Raw genomic sequence first — 25,470 nt, forward strand, 5'->3', positions numbered from 1 at the left:
AACAAAAATAATTCATTCAGATAACTTAATAGATATGGGCTTCAGCATTGTGGCTTATCAAAATAAGGTCAACATTGTAACACAGCTGGCCAAAAGCTATAATGATAACTTTGGTGTTTATCATACTTTCAATGTCACATACATATATGCAAGGGGTGTAGAGCCAACCCACCAACCTGCCAAAACCGACCCGACCAAACCCAACCCAACTCACAAGGTTGGGTCGGTTTTTAGGGGTTGGTGGGTTGAGTTGGATTATGAAATTTTTATAATAGTGGATCGGGTAGGTTTGGGTCATAACAAAAACAAACCCACCTAACCCGACCCACCTATATATTTAAATTTTAAATTATATATATTTAAAAATATATTATATAATTAATGAATCTTTTATTTAATTTTTTCCCCTATTCAGTTCTTCCTATATAAAACCTAATTACCTCGCAAACCCTAACAATTTTATTTCTCTCTCTACCGCCTCCCACTCTCACTCTCCCACTCCACTCCAATTTGTTTATAACTGAATTGGGATACTAGTTCATGTATATTTTTTTTATAACTGAGTTGGAATACTAATTCATGAATATTTCGTTGATCAACTCAGGTAGCAAATGAGATATATTTTTTTTCCGCTCAATTTAATAATAATAGTAATAAAAAATAAATAATAAAAAGTTGTCCAACCCATAGGTTCAACCTGACCCAACCTGATCCAAGTGAGTTGGGTCGAACTCCTGTGATGGGTTGGATTTTTTTAACCCACCATGGTAGGTTGGGTCGAAAAATTCCCTCAACCTGACCCAACTTGAACCATGCATACCCCTAAGCCACACCCTTAACATGGCGATGATGATCCTTCTTCTAAATATAGATTAGAATTTACAAGCATTAACAGACTGAATATGTATAAATGCATGTGATACAGAACACAAATTCACGGACGATACCAACTCAATATTAGAAGACATTTTACCACAATTTTTATTTATATCAAGGTTTCTAGTCCAAATACTTTAAAGGCTCAATTTAATATAAATTTCAACTTTTGGAGTATATATGCAGCTGCATTAGTATAGAACCTACCTTGAAGCAACGGCGGAGTAAAAATTGAGCTGTCATACCCTTGAGGATGACGGATGCTGCAATGATAGGATCAATAGAGGGAGGAACAGGCACAACTTTGTTTGCAGGAAGAATCTGCTCTTCAGCATATGAGCCCATTGGATCACCAGCATAAGCTACAAGGTCTCCAACTTGCCTGTCAGTTAGTCCAGGACCCACAGCTGTCACCACCCCAGCAGCCTCCATACCTGCATCAGAAACTGGTATTAATAAATTGGTCCCACCTTAGGACCTAACATCATATAAAATAGGTAAATCCTTTATTGTGCCATTCAAAGAAAAATCTCCAGTGTGTACTATAACTATCCCAAGTTCCAGAAACTAACAAAACTCTCTGAGACCACATATGCACTATGGTTGTAAAGAAATCACTATTCAAATAATAGCTTCATTGAAGGAAAGTAATTTCATCACAACAAAATAAGTCTTTTGGTCGAGTTAACAATTTGGTGAGCACTTATACATTATTGGCCCACTTCCTGACAGCTACAGCCTGTAGAACTGATGGTTACTAGCACAGTATTGAGCTAGATTGCCTGTGAAAGTCCATGGTTCAAGTCTTGGTAACCCCCATTCTGTTAGTTTCATGTGTTGTACACATATAAGGCACATGGTTAGTTTATTGTTGTCGGAGGCTGACACATGATTGGAAGTATTTGTATTAACATGTTTGTGAGTTCTGCATAAATTTTTGCCCACATCTTGATAGCTTGAGAAATAGTGAGTTGATCCAAGTCAAGGGAATGGAAAAAAAGGGTAGAGGAAGGCCAAAAATAACATTAGTAGAAGTAATAAAAAATGACATGTCAATTAGGGAAGTAACGGAGAGCATGACTTTAGATAGAATAGAATGAAGGAAAAGAATCCACATGGCCGACCCAATCTAATATGTCGATGATCCATACCCGGCCCAAATTTTGGGACTAAGGCTTTGTTGTGTTGTAGTTCTAGTCAATTTTATATTCAATCGCTCTACAATTCCTACAAATTAAGTTTACTTTGGTAATTTAGTTGAGTCTAGAATTTTCTATGAGATCCTAAGTATCTTAGATATTATTTTCTTTAGTCCAAGTTAGTATTTTATAAGGTATTAGTTTACTAGTCAAACTAGTAGTCCTAATACTTCTAGTACAAGAAAGAGTCCTTATATCTGTGTTCAATGTATTCAAAAGAGATGGAGAGTTGATTAGAAGTATTAGGCAAGTCTTTATACTGTTCATGGGCACTGTTTGCAGTACTGTTCACATATTTAAATAATTCAAAAAAAAAAAATTTTCCTCCTCTTTTCAACCATAAATCCAATATTTTTCTCTCTTGATCCCTCACCCTTCTTCTAAAAAGATTCTAAACCTCAAAATCCACAAATCCTTCTAAACCTTAACCCACCATAACTACGCGTAGACAAATTTCTCCAATTTGTCCTATGTCAGAGTCTGTTAATGAATTCTAAGAATTCTGTCATAGAAATAGTGAATTGATCGTATCCTAGCCTTTCACTTGGAAATCTAACTATATTTAACTCCCTTGCCCCACACCAAGCCACCTCCCAACTCTGTTGTGAATCTCTCAACTCCTATCGACTACTTACTGTGTCATCATTAGGGTCATGTACTCCAATAAAGACCCAATTGAATTTATCCTTCACTTTACTCAATAAACATGACATTGAAAACCTCCCCACACACCCACACCCACACCCACACCTGGATCAATTTTTTCAACCACCCATTTGCCCCATATTAAGAGCACCTTACCTGCTGTATTTTTTGCTCCCAGTACCATCCAATCTTCTAATGGCTAGCACAAAGACTTCTAACAACACTTGCATACATTTTGACAATTTTGTTTCCTAACCAAAAACCACATCAGACTTCCATCCCTTCAACATGGTTTTTACAACCGCTCATTTGTTAGGATCATTTAAACACACTATATTCCAAGAAAACAGGTGTAGCTTCATTAGGAATACGTTAACAACCCTTCCTTACTAGTACTCCCACTTCATCCAGCATCATAATTAACTGTAGATACCAAATTTTAAAGATCCCTAGCTCCTGTAGGAGTTGGGTTAGTTAAACGCCGCACACTCCCCTCACTTGCTGACTTTCTCTATCTCTCCCCAATTGTACCAAATAAAGCCAAAAACTGTTCTCCAAAGACTCTATAGAAACTCCTAGGAATTTGCTAAATCCCTTAATACTTCAAAATTCTCATCACCCATTGAGTAGCCTTCATACCTCCCATTTTAAATTCACATAAAAAATTTCTTGTTACATAATAGAGGGCTGGAGCTCCCCCCACTATTATTCTTTTGTTAGATTTTTTTTTTTTTTTTTTTTTAAATTCAATAGTGACAATGTGGGAGGGGAGATTCGAACTATTGAAGTCTCCATTGGAAACACTAGAAGATGCCAACCAATTGACGCTCCATGTATCACATATTTTATGTTAAACTAACATGCTTCGTCGAGAAGTTTCCAGTTAGCTCAATTAGTAAAATTTAATAACATAAATAAGAAATAATAACAAACATGTGTCATAACAATCAAACATGAGTCATTAATATTAATCATTAACACGATCTAAAATTCTAAAGCATTATAAGCTAATATTATAATAATACTCTTAGATTAAAAAGTAATAATAATAATAAAGCAAAGAGAAAGAAAAGAAATGATAGCAAACCAGGGGTATAGGGCAATGTGGGGGTCTTATAAACTCCTTTGCGGAAATAAACATCGATAAAATTAAGGCCAACGGCCTTATTTTTGACACGAATCTCGCCTTCCTTTGGTTCTCCTAATTCCACATCTTCCCATTTGAGGACTTCCGGACCACCAAGTTCGTGAACTCTAATAGCTTTGACCATTTTTTTGGGTGCTGCTTCTGCAAGTGTTCGCACTGTTTGCGATGCTCTTCTGGCACGTGTAGGTGTAAATGGTAGTGGGTTTGGAGTTTGATAGGAAATTTTTGGTTTTATAATAGGTGGTGGTGGTACTGGTGGCAGTGGCGGTGGGAAATTTCAAATTATAATACTAACCCCTTTTTCTTAATTTCTGCTGATTATGACTTGTAATTTTGTCCTTTTCTTCTTTTTCCTTTTTTTTAAATATTTTTAGTTGTGAATGTGGACAACAGAATAAAGGCAATGTGACCATCATGGCCAGTTCAATGATGGTTATTTTCGAATTATATAATACTCTTTATTTTTTAATAAAATAAATAAAAATTATTTGATTTTGTTGTGTCAAGTTATGATTTGATTTGATTTCCCTCACCAACAAAAAAAAAAAGTTATGATTTGATCGGGGGCATATTCTGGAGAACAAATAAAAAAAAGGTTATGAATTATGATTGGTGCATAATAAAAAGATAAGTGTTATGTTATGTCGTTGATATTATTTTTTTTGTCCACCCGTAATAACCTATTACTTTGAATTTGTTGTGAAAATGTTATCAACATAGCATTTCTCTAATAAAAATAGTATTCGTATGTGAAATAGTGAGAGTAATGTTACTTTAATCATAATTACTTGACATATTGATACGCTATGAAATTGAGTATGTTAAACAAATGAAACTAAATAGAGAGAGAGAGTCAATTTTTTTAATGACTTTGCATAAAGAGTGAGATGAGGAGCGACTCACAGACAGGACACACAAATAGAGAGATTCAAAGGGGGTGTAAGAAGATACTTATAGGAACTGGTTCAAAAAGTAAACTACTAATGAAACATAGAACATTACTTGGAAACATAAACTAGAACAAATGATTATATAAAACAAGCTCACTGATATTATTAGATTGAATAGGGTCTTTACATTAGACACAAGGGAAGGATTTCTGAAGGAGGCTAAGTTCTACCCTTCCATAGTTACAAAGTGGCTATTTATAGGCCACGAAATTCAAAACAACTTATCTACAATTTACAATCAGCGACGTCCGATCATGCATGAGGTCATAGGGGTCTGGCTTGTGGGTGACAAGTGGATGAAGAGGTAGGGGCCTGGCTGAGTGAAAGCTTCTGCTGGATACCACAAAGAGCAATAAGTGCGTTTGGCATGCATGGATAAGGCTGAGTGAAGCTACTTTAGGACGTTTTTGGGACTTCTTTTTTTTTTTTTAAGTGTTGGACAATCTTAATCTCATCCGTCTCTTCCTTGGAACTAGCCTTCATCAAAGTCAGCATATGGGTCATGATTATCCTCATATGGGTTAGGGGGGCCTATTTGGATTGGATTGGGCATTTCCCAATGGTCGTCTTCATCTGGCCACTGTTGTTTGTAAGCTTCTAGAGTGCTTGGTCCTATTTCAGATAAGGTTCCCATATTAAGGGATTTTGTCTTTGTAAGAGTATTTAGGCAACATGCCCAAATGGTGTCCATGTGTAAGTGAATGGAGTCATTTGGGTTAGTGAGCCAATGAATTTCTGGTGGGTGAAAAATACCTTCTGCTCAGATTTCCTTTTTTGAATTGAGCTTAGCAATCATAGATCCTGTAGTAATTTTGTGACCAAATCTTGAATGTTCTGTGATAGGATAATTTTTCCAATCTCCATTATGAGCATCATTCTTCAAAATTTCAAATTAGAATTTTTGAAAATATTTATTTTCATGGGGGAAAACAAGTTTGTAGAATCCTGGTTCAAAATGAAGACATAAGTAATACTCATTGAGTAAGTACCACATGTAAAGATAATATATGACAGTCCAGTTGGTTATCCAAAAGCAAAAGGGTTTTTCCATGGTTGGTCCGGGTTAGGATAAAGAGTAGGAAAATGATTGTGGTTTTGCTTAAGGTAATTATGGAGAACTTTGATGATTCTTTTGGATCTAGCTTCAAGGGTCAGGGTTTTTATTTAGTCTTTTATGTCTGAAGGAAGGTTTTCTATCATATTAAGGATATCATCAAGGGCTAAAGAGGACGGGTCTGAGGATGAGGACGGGTCTGTAATAGGATATACACACAAAGGTGGAGGAATAATTGTGGTGTTAATGGATGGGGGCTTCCTATAAAGATAGTCAGTGATCAGGTTGTCTTTTCCTTTGTTGTGCTTGACTTGGAAGGACCATTGTGAAAACCAATTTGATCATTTGAGCAATTGAGGATGAGGGAGCATTTTTCGTTTGAACTGAAGCATTTTTGGGAAGGAGGACATGTCCATTTTTACTAGGAAGTTATGTCCGAGGAGATGAAACTGGAATTTTTCAATTCCATGTTTTACTGTGAGTATTTCCTTGAAAGTGGAATGATAATGAAGTTCTAAAGGCTTGAATGCATCACTTTTATATCCACATATGTTTCTTTTTCCATCATTTTCTTCAAAAAGGGCTAATGCCTAGTACTCATCACTTGCATTTGTTTACAGAATTCGTTTGCCTGGTCTTGGAATCTGTAGCAAGGGAAGCTTTTCTGCTAATTTCTTCAATTGCTGGACTGCTTTTATGTGAAAAGAGTTCCATTCTAGAGGGGCTTTCTTCAGGAGTTGAGCTAAATAGGTCTTGCATCTGGAGATCTTTTGGATGAAGTCGAACATGTAATTAACAATTCCAAGAAATTGTTGTATCTGTTTGGCACTTGTGAGCTGGAAATTCACCAAGAAAGGCAGCAATGTGTGGTTACAAAGTGTATTTCCCATCTGAGATACTTACTCCAAAGAATTTTATAGAAAACTATCCAATGACCATTGTAGACACTGTATTTTATACCCGTTAATAAATTTTGGTCCCTGGCCCCAATGATGAGCTTGACATATGTCAACCAAGGGTAATTAAAGAGTTCACAATAATTTGGAAGTAATCACAATTCAAAAGTGTTCAAACTGTTTTAAAATCAATTCCGAAAAATGACATGTGCTCATTGTTTTGACCATAACTTTTTATCCACAAAGAATTTTTGAGTGAGGTGTATTTCATTGGAAAGTAAACATTCTAGGCTTCAATTTGACACACATTTTGCCTAATTTGGACTTATATTGAGTAAGTTATGACCATTTGAATTTGGGCCAACTAGACAGTCCGATTTTCTAGGTTTTAAAACCTCATTTTAAGGGCCTAAAATATCATGCTTTGATGTGGGCCGGCCCATAGACCTTGGGAACGTCCAAAGATCATTAAAAAGCCGCCAAAACCCTGATTTTAACTTATAAATACTCATCTTATGTCTCAAATTAGGATGCTAGCTAGAAAGACTTATTTTTTAGCCTTTGTCTTCTCTAAAACCCTAATTCTCTTTTCCAAAACTCATACACAGCCCCTTAGCATGTTTTTTACAAATTAAAAGCCTCTCTTTAGTTAGTTCTAAGGCAGAAAGTTTATTCTCCAATTTGTTTTCAAAATCTTTTTCAATTAAAGTTTGTTATTGAGTTGTGATTACCTAAACTATTGTGTTCTTTTGATTATTCTTGTCCTCAATCTAATTTTTGTGTTGTAGGCATTGAGGGGTCGGTTAAAAAACTTCAAATCTGTGATTCTAAAGCAAGGTGAGCTTCTTTTCCATGGTTTCCCACTTTGTTTAATATGATTCACATGATTTTCTTGATATATTTCTCCATTCGTTATATTTATTTGTTTGATGTTTTTTAATTATGTTTGATGTGTTTTATTATTATTTTAGGATGTTTATTTTTATATTAGAAGCATGTTTAGATTGTTAGTTCCTCAGTTTTTTTTTTTTTTTTTTTTTTTTTTTTTTTTTTTTTGTGTTTCTGAGTTTTTAGGTTAGGGTTTTTGGGGGCATGTTTGCACACATAGGCTTGAAGTATGCATACGCATACAACTATCCCGCGTATGTAGGCTTATGTATGCATATGCATACTTTAGCCCAGAAACCCTAATCCGAGTTTTTCTGCTTCTTTTTCTTTATTTCCTTGTGTCATATGCCTCTGCTTTGACTCATTTTATGTTTTTGAGTCTCTGTTCCTCTATTTAATTGTTTGTTTGCCTTTAACATGCTAGATTAGGGTTTTCTTTTCTTTTCTTGCTTTAATACCATGAACATGCATTCACATGTCCATTCATTGATGCATATGTGCTGAGATGCAGTAAGGTAAATCATGCATCCACATGATTATGCATTTGATATATATTTAATGATGAGTTGAACATGCTTGGTTGGATGATGTGTTCTTGATGTCTAGAATGCAATCACATGTTTCTTTGATGTTGCCATGTATATGTTTCTGCCCTTGTGATGTCTTGTTGTTTACTGCCTTGGGTGAGATGATATGATGATATGCATGATAAATGTATGCTAGGTTTGATATGAGTTGCCATGTAGATGTATGTTAGGATTTTGGGATGATTGATGCCATGTTAATTGCTAGATGTATGCTAGTGTGTGTATGTGTGTGTGAGAGAGAGAAAGAGAGAGAGAGAGTATAGATAACAATATTGAATAGGCCTTTAATGAGATTAAGACCTAAGGGTGTGTTTGTTTTGGGTGAAAATGGTTTCAGGAAATCATTTTCCATAAAATAGGCTGTTTGGTTGGTTTGGAAAATTGAATTTTCAGGAAATCATTTTCAGTTGACCGTAAAATAGTAGCGTTGACCACGGAAATTCATTTCCGTTCCTATTTTCACTTCAAATGATTTCCGGAACTGGGGACGCGCAAAGAGAGCTCGCGTAAAGGGAGAACGAGAAAGAGAAAGAACACGAGATCGCTCAAAGGGAGCTCGCGCAAAGGGAGAACGAGAGAGAGAAAGAACGCGAGATCGCGCAAAGGGAGCTCGCACGAAGCACCGTTCGCGAGATCGCGATCGACGCTTCGTGAGATCGTGCCGTAGATCGCGATCCAAGATTGCGATCTCGCGAAGCACTGTTTGCGCCAATCGCGATCGACGCTTCATGAGATCACGCCGTCGATCGCGATCCGAGATCGTGATCTCGCGAAGCACCGTTCGCACCGATCGCGATCGACGCTTCGCGAGATCGCGTCGTCAATCGCGATCCGAGATCGCAAGATCGCTTCGTCAATCACGAGATCGCGCTGTGTTCTTCTGAGTTTTGTCCGGGTTTTTCTGGGTTTTGCCTCTTCCTTCTTCTTTTCCAAACACCAGAAAATATTTTTCGAAAAATATTTTGAAATGCAACCAAACACATGAAAACATTTTCCTTTCCGAAAAATAGCATTTCTGGAAAATGGAATATTTTCCGGAAATGCTTTTACACGAACCAAACACAGCCTAAGATACAGTGACTAAAAGCCAACCTATGAGTTGGGTGGGGTTGGGTGCCTAATACCTTCCCATCCCCATACCTAAATTTTGAACCCATACTCTAGTAGTAAGACTAGTCCTTCCACGTAAAGGCGTAATATTTATGGTTCCTAGACCTAATCTAGGTGGCAACTCCCATCTTTTCTCCGCCCCGGTCCACTCGGCCGAGGCGTACTCCCCTTTCCTTTAAGGAGGAAGCTACTGCGCCCATAACCATTTTCTTTTCTGAGAGCATAATTCCTTGAGATTTCACTAAATTATAAAATTCAGTGTGCAATTTTTTATGAGAATCTGCATCTTTTGAGAATAGAAGAAAATCATCCACATAGATTAATGAATTAGTCAAGAGTGGCTGAAACAACGTTACCATTACATTTTGGAACTGAGATGGGGCATTTTTTAGACTAAAGGGCATGACTGTCCATTGGTAATGGTGATTAGGGATGCAAAATGTTGTTTTGTTCCTTTCTTTTGAGTGGATATCTAATTGCCAAAATCTTGCTTTGAGATCAAATTTTGAAAACACTTTTGCATTTGAAAGATGCTGGAAGAGAGCACTTTTGTTTGGTAATGAGAATTTGTCATCTGCAAGAAAATGGTTGAGATCTTGGTAATCAATTACTAGTTTGAGTTTTCCTTGGATTTGCTTAGCATGTTTGTTGAGATAAAAGGCTTCACATTCCAATGAGAAGGTCGTGGGTTCAATAAGGCCTTCTATGAGGAGGGTGGATAACTCTTGTTTGGCTAAAACTAAATGTTCTGGATTCATTTCTCTATGGCTGTCTTTTGTGGGATTTACATCTTCATTCTTTTTGAAAGGGAGATGTATGAAAAAAATCTAGATTCTTCCATAAGGGATTTGGATTTTTGAGAAATTCAGAATAACTATTTGCACAACAATCATTGATGATCTGGGTTCTTAAAGAGTCATAGGGGTCAACAGTGAATAGGTGAGGAACTTGAGTCCAGGTGAGGAGATGTTGTTTCTGCAAAAGTCCTTTTAAAGACCATCTAAGGCTAGGTATTTGATGAAGTAGATCAAATCCTATAAGGAGGTCTCTGCCAGTGAAAGGGGATCCAAGGACTTGATGTCTTATGGTGAGGGTTGGAAAAATTCTGATGAGGATAAACTTACTTTTTTGGGTGATTAAAATGTTTCTCCATTTGCTGCACAGAACATCTAGTTATGGGACAACCAAAATTCTGTAGGTAAAATCTTAGAATGGAGAATTGTTGTTGTAGCTCTAGTGTCAAAAAGGGCTATAACTGGAATGGGTCTGCAGTAGGTTTCCAGGGTGATATGCACTTGGGCTATGGGAGTAGGATTGGTTAGGGGGGCTATAATAGGTTGGGATGTATAGATGGTTTGGATTTTTGGGTCTAAGGCATCCGAACTGAGTGAATCTGAATCTTCTTCTGATGTGGAATATGCCATAACTACTAGGGCTTGAGGAGAGTAGTCATTATCAAGTGAAAAGAGTGATTCTACATCTGAGAAGGGAGTGCCTTCTACATGGATCTGTACTTGTTCAAGAAGTTCCGCTGCTTTCTCCTTTCTTGGGCAGTTCTTTGCAAAATGGCTTGGTTTTCTGCATACGAAACAAACTTTTAAAGTTTTTCCTTTGAATTGCTTCCTTCTGAGAAACTTCCATTTTTTCTTTCTAAAAAATCTCTTTTTTGGTTCCGCATGGTACTTCTTTTCCAAAGTATATTTCTTGAAATGACTTCTTCTATTCGTCAGACAACTACAACTTTTCTCATAGTACTTTATCTGGAAATCTTTCCTTTTGCAACTGTCCTTGAGCTTATTATGAACCCTTTCCATTTCCTAAAAAAAATTTCTCTGGTTGTAGAGTTTTTCTAGAGCAATAAGTGTAGACACCGCATTTTGTACCCCTTACGACTCGAGCACTCGTTCCCTAATGATGCCCAAATTCCAAGGCCTAAGGTTGATTTAGAGCCCAATCAGATGTTAAATTGACTTGAGAGGTGTTAAAATGGAAAATATAACTTTTAATGAGCAAAAATCTATTTTTGGAAAATAAAGGCAAAAAAAAAACCCACGGTTTGTGTACGCAGGCCACATGCTGTGTACACAGGCACAATTCTGTGTACGTAGCTAGGGTTTCAAAGACATAACAAATGCAATTTTTCGACATTAAAGACTGAGATTTTGAATGAATCTCACATCGTTTGGGAGCTGTTCCAAACCCCTATTTTTAAACTATATAAAGCCTTACATGGTACCTTTTCAAGACATTGAAAATCCTAAGGGAAAATCTAAGATTCACTAAAAATAGTGAATCAAAGAGGGAGTTTTTCACAAAACATCCTTAAGTCAATTTTCTTTTATTGGGGCCTTTTCTGGCCTTGATCCATTGAGTTTAAGATTACTAATCACATTTTTATTGATTTGTGAATAGATTGACTAAGAGGAATGGTCAAAATCAAACTTGAAAGCTTCTTTTTTTGAGGTATTCTTTTAAACTTTTCTTTTACCATTTATGCCTTTAATCTTTTTCTTCAATCTGTTTCCTTGTTTAGTTTATATTTATATGTTTGTTTAGGTTAGTTTCAGGCTTTCTTTATGTTTTTGAGTATGTTAGGATGTTAGATTTATCGTTTTGTGCTTTGCTCTGTTTTGTTGTATTGTTAAAGTTTCTGGGTTGGTTTCCTTGTACGCATAATCCTTTTGATTATGCGTACGCAGGCTTGTTCATGCGTATGCATGATCTTGCCCAAAAACCCTAGTTCTTTTGTTTTGTTCTTTATCTCGTATAATGTGCTCTTGTTTTAGATTTTTTTTCACATGTTTATGGTCTTGAGTCTCTGTTTGAAAGTTATCGTTAAAAAAAAAATGATGAGCTCTATTCCCTTATCATTATCCACACCAAAAAAAAAAAAAAAAATGTAATCTACATGTTACTTTTTGTAAATATATATATTTTTTTAAATCTCAAAAATAGAAAAATGGTCTCCCAAACAATTATTTTTGTTTTTAGTATTTTGAAAATTGTTCTTAAAAGTGAGAGCCAAACACTTAAAATATAAAAATTATTATCTGAAAACTAGTTTCAAGTTCAATTTTTTGAAAATTGTTTTTATACTATTTTGAAAACAAAAACAAAAATCCTCCTACCAATTAGGCCCTTAATTTCACACAAATCTACAATAATTTAATTTCTAATTTCTAATTTTCCCTTTCAAAATCACAAACACAAATATAGAAATCCTAAATACATAACCTTCAAAATACATTTGACAATGAAATAATACATAAAATCACAAACCCAAATATAGAAATCTTAAATACATAACCTTCAAAATACATTTGACAATGAAATAATACATAAAAATCACAAACCTAAATACAGAAATCCCAAATACATAAAAATCCTTCCTTTTTCCTTTCACACCAACACAAAACAGCAATTGATTTGCCCTTTACAACCGAAAAGCTACCACTGTTTCAGCCCCTCCAAAAATCCAAAAACAAAACCACAACCTAGAAAACCCAACAAAAATCCCTCGTTTTTCCAATCAAGGCAAGGTGAGGGAGCAGGGAGGAGGGAGCAGTGTCTGTGGCGAGGTGGAGGAGTAAGCGGCGCGGTGAGAGAGGCAGGGAGGAGGGAGTAGCATCTGTGGTGAAGTGGAGGAGTGAGCGGCGCAGTGAGGGAGGTAGTAAGGATAGACCGCTTAGGTGGAGGAGGGATCGACGACGACGAGGTGGAGAAGGGCGCAATAGGAAGTGAGAGTGAGGGAGAGGGAGGCGGCTAAGACTTTGAGAGTTGAGAGTGAGTGATGAGAATGAGGGATAAGGATTAGGGTTAAAGATAGTTAGTATTTATAGTTAGGGTTTTAAAAAAATTTTAATATAATATATGTATATGGGTCGAGTTTGGAGCAGGTATGCATAATACTTGCACCCGACCTGAACTCGCTATGGGTTGGGTTTTTTAAAACCCAAACTCGCCCCATTACTTCACAGGCCAGGTTTTACCTAATCCATTAGGATCGGGTCAAGTCAGGTCGGGTACTTGCGGGTTAGGCAATTTTTGCCATCCTTAATTGAAAGTCAGTGAATGGTCATTTAAATTGCCACAAAATGGGTTAGAGCAACTTTCCTCCAAATTTGTTTGAAAATCAGTGAGTGTCCATTTGGTACAATTTATTTTTTCAGCCTTTGAAAATGGGCTGTTTGAAAACAGGATGACAAACATGTAAAGGATGACAAACATGTAAAACTGGTTGAAGAAATAGACCAATGCATAAAAAATAAAAATAAAAACTTTTAGAACACCTAAAAGTAACAAAAGTAACAGCACAATGACACATGTCCAAATCCATCAAAAGGAAAACAAAAGGACTATGTTTCTAACGATTAATGTCATTACTAAAAAAATTTCCAAGGGCTGTTCCCTCTGCAGAAGAGAAAAATCTTTACAGTTCAAGATCAAAGTCCTGCCATGAAATGATTATTTTTAGATTTTTCTTAGTGTGGTAAGCTTCCATGATTTTTATAGTTGATCAGGTTTTCTCTGAAAACCTGTCAATTTTCAACCTAATTTTAAGGTGGTTTTCACATTAACTAACCAGTAGGCGGTCCCTATGACATTGATTGGCCTGTGTCGAGAAATAATCAATCTGTCTCTTGGATGCTTTTGGAAGTTGTCTTCAACCATAATTACCTTTGGACTGTCACTGTCCTACTTTGATCTGGGTTTTTAAACAGCATAAAGAGCAGAACTTAGACATTACATTACAAAGGCTACCTACCAAATTCATACGACCTGACATTAGTTAAATAAACTACTCAACAGGTTCCTCAATACCTCCATCGCTCTTTACACATACCAATAGTATTGATACAAAAATGAGGATAGTTTAAAACAAATCTGGAACTACGAAACTGTTCAAAGGATCTTCCAGTCGGCTGATCACTTTAGCAGTATCAGGGTTCTAGGACAAATCACCCACTCCAAATCCAGAGCTAACTCAGTTTTTTTTGTTTTTTTGTTTTTAATTTTAAATACAGACATTATCCCAAGACATTTGCTGGTAATATAATTTGGATAATTATAATTCAGTCTGGCACCAACAGAAATCCCATAGCTAACTCAACTTTGTACACTACAGAGAAATTACCCCAAACACATTTGGAAAAAGAAAAAAAATTACAAAACTTTAAAATTCAATATAATGCTGAAAGAGAAACATAATTTTTTTTCCAACCATAAACTACACTGGAAAAAGTCTAGATTGTAGAAAAGGGGGCAGAAATTTTTTAAATATTATTCTTCATCTATTATATTCCTATTTTGTGAGTTTGTGATTTAATTAAGGATCGTAAAATATACACTTCATGTTGATGTTTACAAGTGTACGAAATGCTTTCCAACCATATATTGTGTTCAAAATTTTCATATTTGAAAGTCCTTTTTTTTTATTAATAATTACACATGCACCCTATTGGTCTTGAAACCATGACGTCATTCTCCACCTTGCTCTTCTAAGAGAAGGATGTGCCATTTGAACTAGAGCTCATTGGCTTAGAATTGAAAACATTTTTGTATTGGTAATTACACACGCTGGGGAGAGACAAGAAGATTCTTTCAAGACTTCTTCCTTAATTCTATTGGCTCTAATCTCTCCAAATTTAAAATTCACTCTTAGAGTGAGTCTTGAACCTAGAACCTTACCTTTCACCTTGCTATTATAGGGCGGGATGTGCCTTTGAGCTAAAGCCCATTGGCTCATATTTGAAGCCATGTTGTTTTTAGTGAAGGCATTTTTTTTTGAATTTTTTTTCTAAATAACAATAAATATTAAAAAATTTAGTTAGTTGTCACGTTTCAAAACAATGTTGAACACTAGCATCTTGAGTGTCTAAAACTTGAGTTCCAAGATAAAACTCGAGTTTTTAAGTCTCGATTTGTAAATGGATTAGTTTAAAGTGGGAAAAAATCAAGCTGAAAATCGAGTTTTAAGGACTCGATTTCCATAAATTGAATAAAAACGCCGCTATAGGGATATAAAACGTCACTATAGGGCTTAAAAACGCCACTATAGGACTTCCTAAACCTTTATGTACAAAATTTTTTTGCAGGAAAACGCCGCTATAGCGCTTTAAAACATCACTGTAATGCTTAAAAACGCCACTATAGGTGAAATTTTTTTTTGCATAAAACTCGAGTTTTAAAGACTCGAGATCTATGTGGCATTTTCACACTCGCGAAGCGAGTCTTTTGGACTCGAGTTCTAATATGGATCTCAAGTTTCTAAAACTCGAAATACTAGTTTCCTTTATTGTTTCAAACGTTGTCCAACTAACTATATACAATTCTTTTGCACAGCTATTTTGCACATTACCTCCATTTTTTTTTAATTGGTGATTACATACACACCCAATGTGTCTTGAACCGACAACCTCGCCCTCTGCCTTAAAGGTGCCATTTGAGCTAAAGCTCATTGATGTGGTACAATCATAGTGTGGCTAGAGAATATATAGCCTTTTTACAAGACTAAGATTAAGGCAAAACCCAAGAAAAAGTGCCCATGGTAGTTAATTAATTTTTTCATATTTTATTTTATGTTTCATTAGGTTTTATAGAGTCAAGTGAACTTTCATAATCTTTTCATTGCCCATTGTGGGCCATAGTTGTGCCCCTTGGATTATATTTTATAAATAAGCAAATCTTATTTAATTTATGGGTCTTTATAAGTGGTCTTGGGTTCAATTCAATTAGGATTTGATTTAAAATTTAGTCTATATAAATGTGTTATTGTACTCAAACAAGCAAGTAGAGTAATAAAAATATAGTGTTTGAGTATTGAGGCACATTCTGATTTAGTAAACTATTTTATTATAAAAATTCGCTTTTTTCAAGTAAAATTTATCAAAACTCATTTCAAATTATAATTCAAGAATTTTTTTTCTTAAAATTATTTTTTTATATGAAAAATATAAAATGTACTTGGTTAAAAATAAATTACTAAATTGCAATTTACAAATTAATTTTGATCTTATCTCCTAAAATTTCAAATTTTGGAAATGTACCTCTAATGATATATATCATTTAATGCATAAAACATTTGAAATTAAGGATTCAACCCCCTCGCCATTGTAACTATTGAATTAAAAATAAATAAATAAAGGTTCGAGAGGGTACATATCTTCCTTGTTACATATGGTTACTATATATATGATGTTGTGATGTTTATTCTACCCCAAATCTCATAGTGGGCTTGCTCACAATGTAGCTCATTGAGTCTCCTTTTATATGATTTGGGGACTCCAACCTTTTTTCTCCATCCTTCTTTGGACTTTTAATGGGCTGATTCCCCAAGTTTCTATCCTTCCCAAAAAAAAAAAAAAAAAAAAAAAAAAATCCTTATTTACCAAAAAATAATAATAATAAACAAAGGAAGCTCAAACCCTTTCCCACCGTAGGAGTTTCTTTCTCTTGACTCTCTGAGTCATTTCTCTCCCTTTTCAAGGGCTCTCTCTCCGTCTTTGAGCAGTAATCAGTTCCCTTTACCACCTTCCCATCAGATGGATTAGATTGTTTTGGAAAGCTTACAACATCTTAGGCTCACTAAGGAAGAAGAAGAGGATATAGCTCTCTCAACAATGAGCAGATCGGATCTCATGGAGGAATGTGCTCTCAGTCTATTCGGTAAATTGCTCTCAGACAGGCAACAAAACCAAAAAGCTCTAAATAGCACTCTCAGAACAGCATGGAAAATGGGTTCAGAGCTGAGAATCGTTGATGTGGGTAAGGATATTTTGCAATTCAAGTTTACTTCAGAATATCAAACGGAGTGGGTTGAAAGGAATGGTACATGGAATTTTGACAACAATCTCCTCCTTTTGTGCCGATGGAAAAAAAGCTTATCAGTCTCAAATATTTCCTTTATCCATTCCCCTTTCTAGGTCCAAGTTTGGGGCCTCCCCTTTGAAAACTTATTTGAGGAAGTTGGAAGAGATTTAGGTAACAGTTTGGTCAGATACATTGAAACAGACAAATGTTCTTGGCTTTCTGAGCAAGCCAAGTTTATGAGAATCCGGGTGGACTTGCCGCTTGACAAACCTCTTCGCAGAGGAGGGAATGTCGTCAACTTGGATGGGAGCAAAACATGGGTCACCTTCAAATTCGAGAGGCTCCCCTGTTTTTGCTTCCAATGTGGCTTGCTAGGTCATGACGAATGGCATTGTCCTAGTTTCCCCTACAACCCCAATTCACCTAAAAAGTATGGGGTTTGGCTCAAAGCAGGTGGAAACTTGAAAGAATCCTCTGAGTGGTCCAGAGCATCAAGCAGCTGGAACCAAGATGATGATAGAAGGAGAAATCCAAGTGACGGTTCAGGCGAAAAATCCGTCCCGGTGACTGTTAGAAGAGCTGACGTGGAATCTGTTCAGAGGGTAAATTTGAACTTTCAAAATTTAAGGCAGAATGGACAAGACGTAGCGCCGGAAAAGTGGGGTAAGTCCAAGGGTTCAAGCACCAAAGTAGAGAAAAATCTGGAGAATAGATACGAGGCTGAATCTTCTGACTTAGGGGCTCAATTATCAAATCTTCCACACGAGCTGCACGTTGAGATGGATTCAGGTAAGGGCCCTAGTGAAGCTTACTCTTTAGTGGGCTTTCTTAATTCCTCAACAAACGAAGCCCATGAGATCACAAGCCCTTTAAAAGCTAATGGGGACATCCCAAACCCCTCAATGAAGCCTATTACTTCAGTTACCCCAAAAAAAGAAACACAACCCAAAGTAAAGGTAAATTTGAAAAGGAATGCTCGTGAAAAAGGTAAACAAGCCCAGATTACTCCAACTGAAACCCAGGTAAAACTCTCTGGCTCTAAATGTCCAAGTTGGCTGGATTTTTTTGAGGAAACAGAAGGTACTCCTCCCTCTAAAAAAAAAAAAACTCTATGTGACAAAACTTAATTCCCCAACCCACATACCTGATGGATCGGCGATGTCTGCAAGGCAGCACCACCAGGCGTAATGAATTGCCTATGCTGGAACTGCCAGGGAATTAGGAGCCCCTGGACAGTTCATGTGTTATGCAATTACGTGTGATATTGGAATCCCTATATAGTCTTCTTAATGGAGACAAAAGCAAATGTAAAACATATGGAGAGAGTTAAATATAAACTGGGTTTTTCTAATGGTCTTTTTGTTCCCAGCAGAGGCCGTAGTGGTGGCCTTGCACTCCTTTGGTCAAAAGAGGTTAGGTTGGAGATTCAATCATACTCACCCCACCACATTGATGCAACAATTTCGGAGCAGCAAAACAACAATACCTGGAGATTCACAGGGTTCTGCGGCCACCCTGAAACTCATTTAAGAAAGGAATCCTGGAACATACTCTCTTATTTAAACAATCAATTCTCTTTGCCTTGGTTTTGCTGTGGTGACTTTAATGAAATTTTGTCTTTGATAGAAAAATCAGGGGGAGCTCTGAGGTCTCAGCACCAAATGGAGGGGTTTCATGAGGCTGTGAATTTGTGTGGCTTCAAGGACCCCGGTTTCTTTGGCCCTAAATTTACCTGGTGTAATTTGCAAGAAGGGAGTAACAGGGTGTATCTCAGGCTTGATAGGGCTTTTGCCAATTCCAAATGGTTGAACTTGTTTGGAGATGTAAGAGTCCACCATCAGATTGAGTCCACTTCTGATCATTGCATTTTAAAAATCTTTGATCCTAGCTTCTCTCCTCCTTCTCGCAAGTGTCGCTTCCACTTTAAAGCTTTATGGGCCAAAAGGGAGGATTGCCATGAGATAATTGAAGCAGCTTGGAATAGTGATGTCTCCGCAAACACTCCTGAAGGAATTGCTGCTAGTCTCAGTAGGTGTGCAGCTGATTTATCAGTGTGGAACAAGGAGGTAATTGGCAACATCCCAAAAAAAATCCAAGAAAGAAGGATTGGCTTAACATTCTCACGGCTCAAGACCAAGATGGTTCCCACAATGCTAAGATAAATCAGATTAGAAAAGAATTGAATGACCCGCTGGATAACGAAAAGATGTTGTGGCACCAAAGGAGCAAAATTCACTGGTACAAGGAGGGGGACAAAAATATAAAAAATTTTCATGCTAGAGCTACGGACAGAAGGAGGAAGAACACAATTTTGGGTTTGTGGAGTGAGAATGGAAGGTGGTGTGATGATAAAGAAAGTATCTCAGCAACAGCAGTAGCCTATTTTCAGAATATTTATACCACTTCCTCTCCAAGTTGTATTGAGGAAATCACTAAGGCCATTCCAATGAGGATCACCAAAGAAATGAATGAAGAGCTGATCAGACCCTTTATCGGTGAGGAAGTCACAAAGGCCCTGCACCAAATTCACCTTACCAAGGCTCCAGGCCCCGATGGTATGTCAGCTGTCTTTTTTCATAAATATTGGAGTATTGTAGGAACTGATATTACCAATGTGGTGCTTAATGTTCTCAACCAAAACCTTCCCATGATAGCACTCAATAAAACAAACGTTGTTCTCATCCCTAAAATTGCACACCCCTCCAATATGACTGAGTTCTGACCAATCAGCCTTTGTAATGTGGCTTATAAGCTCATCTCCAAGACCCTTGCTAACCGTCTAAAAGCTATTATCCCTACGGTTATCACTGAGAACTAGAGTGCTTTTACCAGGCTAATTACAGATAATGTCTTAGTCGCATTTGAACTAATGCACTACCTGAACCACAAAACGAAAGGGAATGATAGTTTCATGTCAGTCAAACTTGATATGAGTAAAGCATTCGACAGGGTTGAAGGGGGTTTTGTGAGGGGAGTTATGGAGAGGCTTGGTTTTGATGGGAAGTGGATCTCCCTTATTATGCAATGCATCTCTTTTGTTTCCTACTCGGTCATCATTAATGGTGAAACATATGGTAACATCACTCCAACTAGGGGTCTTAGACAGGGCGAACCCCTCTCTCCAAGCCTCTTCCTCTTATGTGCTGAAGGCCTATCAGCTCTCATCCATTAGGCTGCCCATACTTAAGCTCTTCATGGTATATCCATTTGTAAGGGCTGCTAAACATCACCCACCTATTCTTTGCAGATGACAGCCTTTAATTTTGCAAGGCTATTGCCCAACAATGTCTTGAGCTGATTCAAATTCTTAATTCTTATGAAGCGGCTTCAGGATAAAAAGTCAATGCGGATAAGTCTTCGGTTTTCTTTAGTCCTAACACTCCCAATGATGTTAAGGAAGAAATCTTAAGCATTCTTGGCCCTATGCAATGTTCTCAACCCAAGAAATATCTTGGCCTTCCTTCTCTTATTGGTAAATCCAAAAATCAAGTCTTTACTGAAATTAAAGAGAGGGTGAGCAAGAAATTGGCTGGCTGGAAGGAAAAGCTTCTTTCCATTGGGGGTAGAGAGGTTCTCATAAAATCAGTTGCTCAAGCGGTACCCACTTACACTATGAGTTGCTTCCAATTGCCAAAGACTTTATGTGATGACTTAGAAAGAATGATGAGGAATTTTTGGTGGGGTCAAAGAAATCAGGAGTCTAAATTGGTGTGGGTGAGTTGGAAGAAATTATGCAAATCAAAGCTTTATAGGGGCATGGGATTTCGAAATCTCCAAGCTTTCAACTTAGCTCTCCTTTCCGAACAAGGATGGTAGATCCTTTCAAATCCTAACTCACTTTTGGCCAAAGTCTATAAAGCCAAATACTTCCCCTATGATGATATTTTGAATGCAAAGTTGGGTAGCAACCCAAGCTATGCTTGGAGGAGCATTTTCAATACCCTTGAGGTTATTTGAAAGGGAACTAGATGGCGGGTGGGCAATGGCAAGAGAATCCACATTTAGGAAGATAAGTGGCTTCCAACTCCAACCACTCACAAAGTTATCTCCACTTCGAGAGACTTTGGTGATTTCCCTATGGTTTCATTCCTCAATGATGAGAATTCCAAATGGTGGAAGCTGGACTTGGTGAAAGCTCTCTTTCTACAATTTGAAGCTAATGAAATCTTCAAAATCCCTCTTAGTCATAGCCTCCCTAAGGACTCTCTAATCTAGTTGGGGAATAGAAAGGGCTCATTCTCAGTGAAAAGTGACTATTATGTTGCTAAGGAGTTGGTGGAGTCTGAGGTAGCAGGTGCAAGCTCTTCAAATCACCTTGCTTCTCCTTTTTGGAAGAAGATTTGGCAGGTAAATGTTCCCCCGAAAGTTAAAATTTTTTCTTGGCATGTGTGTTTGTATGGCTTGCCAACTATGCTCAACCTTAGGCTGAGGGGTTTAAACACTGTTGGTTTTTGTCAAATATGTGACAAGGAGTTGGAATCAATATCCCATGCTTTGTTCCACTGTAATCATGCAAAGCAAACCTGGTCTTGTTGGAGTGATTGCCCAGTGAATCTTTATTCTCCAACCCGTGATTTCATTGGCATTACCTCCCAAATTATGGAGAAAGGGTCCTCTACTGATCTTGGTCTCTTTTTCATGGCTGCGTGGTCTATTTGAGGAAATAGGAACAATGCCATTCATAATGATGTTGGCTGCCCTCCTTCTCAAGTTTGGGAGATTGATAAAAGATCTTTATTTGACTTCACCACTTCCAACTTATCTGATCTTCCTTCCCACCCATTGGTTAGTGTTCATTGGTCTCCTCCCCCGCCGGCTTTCCACAAAATTAATTGATGAGGCCACAAATGATAACAGGAATCGCTCTAGTATCGGAGTCATTATCCGAGACCACATCGGGGCCACTATCGTTGCTTTCAACAAGTTGCTCCAATCAATGTTCCCTGCTCCTACAACTGAGGCTTCTGCTTTGCTTCAAGGAGTCCTTTTTGCAGTGGAAATGGGCTCGACAAGGGTTATTTTCGAATCTGATGATTTAGCCCTTATTCAAGCAATTAATTCTAATGAAAATGGGGGAGATCTAGGTCATACACTGCAGGATATAAGATCTCAAGCTCGTCTTCAATTGGAGCACTTTTCAGCATCTGAAAAGGGATGGCAATAGGGCTGCCCATGAGTTAGCTAGAGATGCAAAGCTCACGGGTCACTCTCACACATGGAAGCGAGTCTCACCTTCTTTCATTCATCAGATCTAATTAAGGATATGTTGTAATTGTTTTCAGGTTCTGTTGTAATCCAATTTCGGTTCTGCTGTTTTTTTAGGTTTATGTTGCTTCAGGTTTTTGTTGCTTCTTTCAGTTCTGATGTATTACAGTTTCACTTCAATGAATTGTATTTGTTTGCCATCAAAAAAAAAAAAAAAAAAAAAAAAAAAAAAAACAAGGGAAGCTCATGCACTGTACATAAAATAAAAGGCCCAGTACATTTTATTCTTTTATTTCTTTTTGAACGACCGTTGACTTTGACCCAAAAGGAGGAGAAGAATATTTGAACTGGTAGTCATTTGTTAGTCCCAGAAATATGAACTCCTCTGAAAGTGGAAAATGTGAAAATTATATGCAGAATATTTCTCAACAAATAAGACTATAAGACTTTAAGAGAGACAAAGATGACAAGCATAAAGACTTGGAGTTTATTTCCATTTGGTCACCAAACCATAAAATATAGATTAACCATAAACTAATAGTTATTCTTTTTCAACTTAATGTATTTTTTGTAATATTGATTTAATGTAATCACCATTACAATACACCAATTCTCAAAAAGGGGAAAAAAATACATATATACACACACACCAAACATGCCTGAAGTCCTTTAATTATGCCATTTTTTTTTTTAGAATCGTAATTATGTTATTGTAATACTAAAACATGTTACCAACATGGGAAAAACATATACCTTCTCTCATTCCTCTTTGATCAGAGAGGAAAGGAAAAGAAAATCACATCTTCCTCCATTTATCCTCTCCTTTTCACCATATCAAGAAGGTCCTCTATTTTTAATTTCGAGTAAACTACGTTTTTGGTCCTTATTCTATACACCATATTTCAATTTGATCCATAACCTTTCAATTGTGTCAATTTGGTCCCTATCCTTTAGTACTATGTCAATTTAATTTCTATCGCTATCTTTTGGATGAAAATTGATGACCTGTCTAATGGCCAAAATAAAAAATTAGTTTCCATTAATATGAGAATAAACTAAAATTTTATTTTGGCTGATTGCTATGTCAACAATTTTCATCTAAGATATAACGGTAGAGACTAAATTGATACGACACTGAAAAATTAATAACCAAATTGACATAATTGAAAGGTTAGGGACTAAATTAAGATATGGTGTAAATGATAGGGACCAAATATGTAGTTTACCTTTCAATTTTTTATACTTTTCTTTCTACCAAACAAAGATTTGATGACTATGAAAATTTTATTTTATTATTATTATTTTTTGGTAATTACACTCTCCACCCTTGAGTTTTGAAGAAATTAACACTCTCTCTTCTATTTATATTAGCAATGAAATATTATAAATTTCTATAAGAAGATCTTTACAAAAGTTTATTTATGGTTAGTAAAAACATAATTGAATTTATAATAAAAATGCAAAGTTTATCAAGTACCAAAAGACTTGCAACAACTAATCTTTCCACAATCAGTTCAAAAAAAAAAAAAAAAAAAGGCAAAAGTCATACTTAATAATTTAAAATACATTTCTATCGTTTAACTCAAAAAAAAAATTAAATACACTTTAATTAAAAATTTTAAATAATAAATTTTAATACTAAAATGAAGGGTAATTTTGGAAACCTGCCCTTGAACAAAGAGCAAGTTAGTATACAACATTTCTAAGCTTTGCATTTTTAATTAAAGTGTATTTTGGTCAAACAGGTGTAAATAGGGATAAGTGTTTTTTCCCTTCAAGTTTCAAGTTTAAAGTAGAGTGTCATCCCCCAAATCTAAAGGGAAAAGAGTGTAATCATCCATTTTTTAATTGAATAGATTTTGTTATTAATTAGCCTATAAATGAGTATCACAATTTGAATATCTTGAAATTTCATAATAATTCCTAGAAAAATTCCTTAACGAAACATAATATTACTTGTGGCGGCAAGAAGATAAGACAAGTTGAAAGGATGATATACTTGCTACGTTTGCTCACACAATTAATTTGTAGAGGTGGGATGTTTAATTAACCTTATATACCCTCTTTTGAATAGATTAAATTGTTTGGAATTGAAAAGATTAACATTAAGTATTATTATGCAAGTATTTTAGAAAGATAGCCTTAAAGGGATTGTATTGAACTCCTCGGGTTTAGTCCGAGATAGAGATTACAAGTTTTTCTTCCTTAGAAATTTTGAATCCCCCTTATCTTGGGATTCCTGTGCTTTATATAGTTAGCTAAGGTGCATCTGAGCCCTACATATGGAGGGTCATGGTTCGCCTCCATTGATACTTGTCCCATTAGGGCCTTACTAGAAGGCTCCCACGTTAGACTATGAGCTGTGGTGACACTATTCAGGTGTCATGTCCTTATTAATGCAGCCAGCTAAATGGATGCAGATCATTGAATGCAAAGGTGATTAATACTTTATCTATCTTCTTTTCTTCCTAGCTTGATGACAAATCTTCCTTCTTATCCTCAGTTTGTGCTCGACAACCTACAACATAGGATCTCGACCTCTCGAGAGTGCACAGGTGTCCTTGGAGTCCTCAAGCGTTGTGGTTTTCCTGCTCCGGAAGGGAATTGTCCGTATTTTCCTGAGGGTATGTTATTAGTGTATTTCGAGGTCTGTACATATGATGCTATCTTCAGCCTATATGTCCGTATCCTTGGATTCTCTTCCCCCCCACAATAGCCCCCCAAAACCTTACTTCCTGTTCCTTCTAGGGAAGGGAGGCTTTGGTAGGAAGAGACTTGGCATGCTTCTCACGCGTTCCCATGTAGGAGAGTCTTTTCAACTAATTGAGACACACTCCTGACGCTTCAGAATTTACGATCCAACGACTCCCATTTTTCTCACTAGGAGTGAATATTACTTACCTTTTTTTTTCTTCTTTTTTTTTTAAAAAAATTTTCCATCTCCTTTTTTATTCTATTTCTTATTTTGACTTTTGTTACTTTTCTTTTTTAGACAAGAAGGCCACAACTAAAAGACAAAGTTTGGTGAATTTTTACGAGCTGAACCAAATCCTAAGGTCCGAAATATTTCTCCACCACGATGGCCAACTTTGAGCTATGCACGT

At 36.5% G+C, this 25,470-nt stretch overlaps 1 protein-coding gene across 4 annotated transcripts in view; it reads right to left on the reverse strand.

Annotated features, from left to right (window-relative positions):
• The window catches only part of LOC126713086 (uncharacterized), a 94,870-nt gene that overhangs the window by 12,330 nt on the left and 57,070 nt on the right, over positions 1-25,470 (reverse strand). Inside the window, exons 2-3 of one of the 4 annotated variants that reach the window (XM_050412739.1) lie at positions 3,808-4,053; positions 1,084-1,310 (exon numbers count right to left, since the gene is read on the reverse strand). The exons of 1 other annotated variant lie outside the window; for it this stretch is intronic. In XM_050412739.1, the coding sequence (XP_050268696.1) occupies positions 1,084-1,310; positions 3,808-4,053 (473 nt within the window). The remainder of the gene's footprint in view (positions 1-1,083; positions 1,311-3,807; positions 4,054-25,470) is intronic. 2 more of the 4 variants (XM_050412735.1, XM_050412740.1) reach the window with 2 other exon arrangements.

The sequence above is a fragment of the Quercus robur genome, chromosome 2 (assembly GCF_932294415.1).
Source record: "Quercus robur chromosome 2, dhQueRobu3.1, whole genome shotgun sequence".
Lineage (NCBI taxonomy): Eukaryota > Viridiplantae > Streptophyta > Magnoliopsida > Fagales > Fagaceae > Quercus > Quercus robur.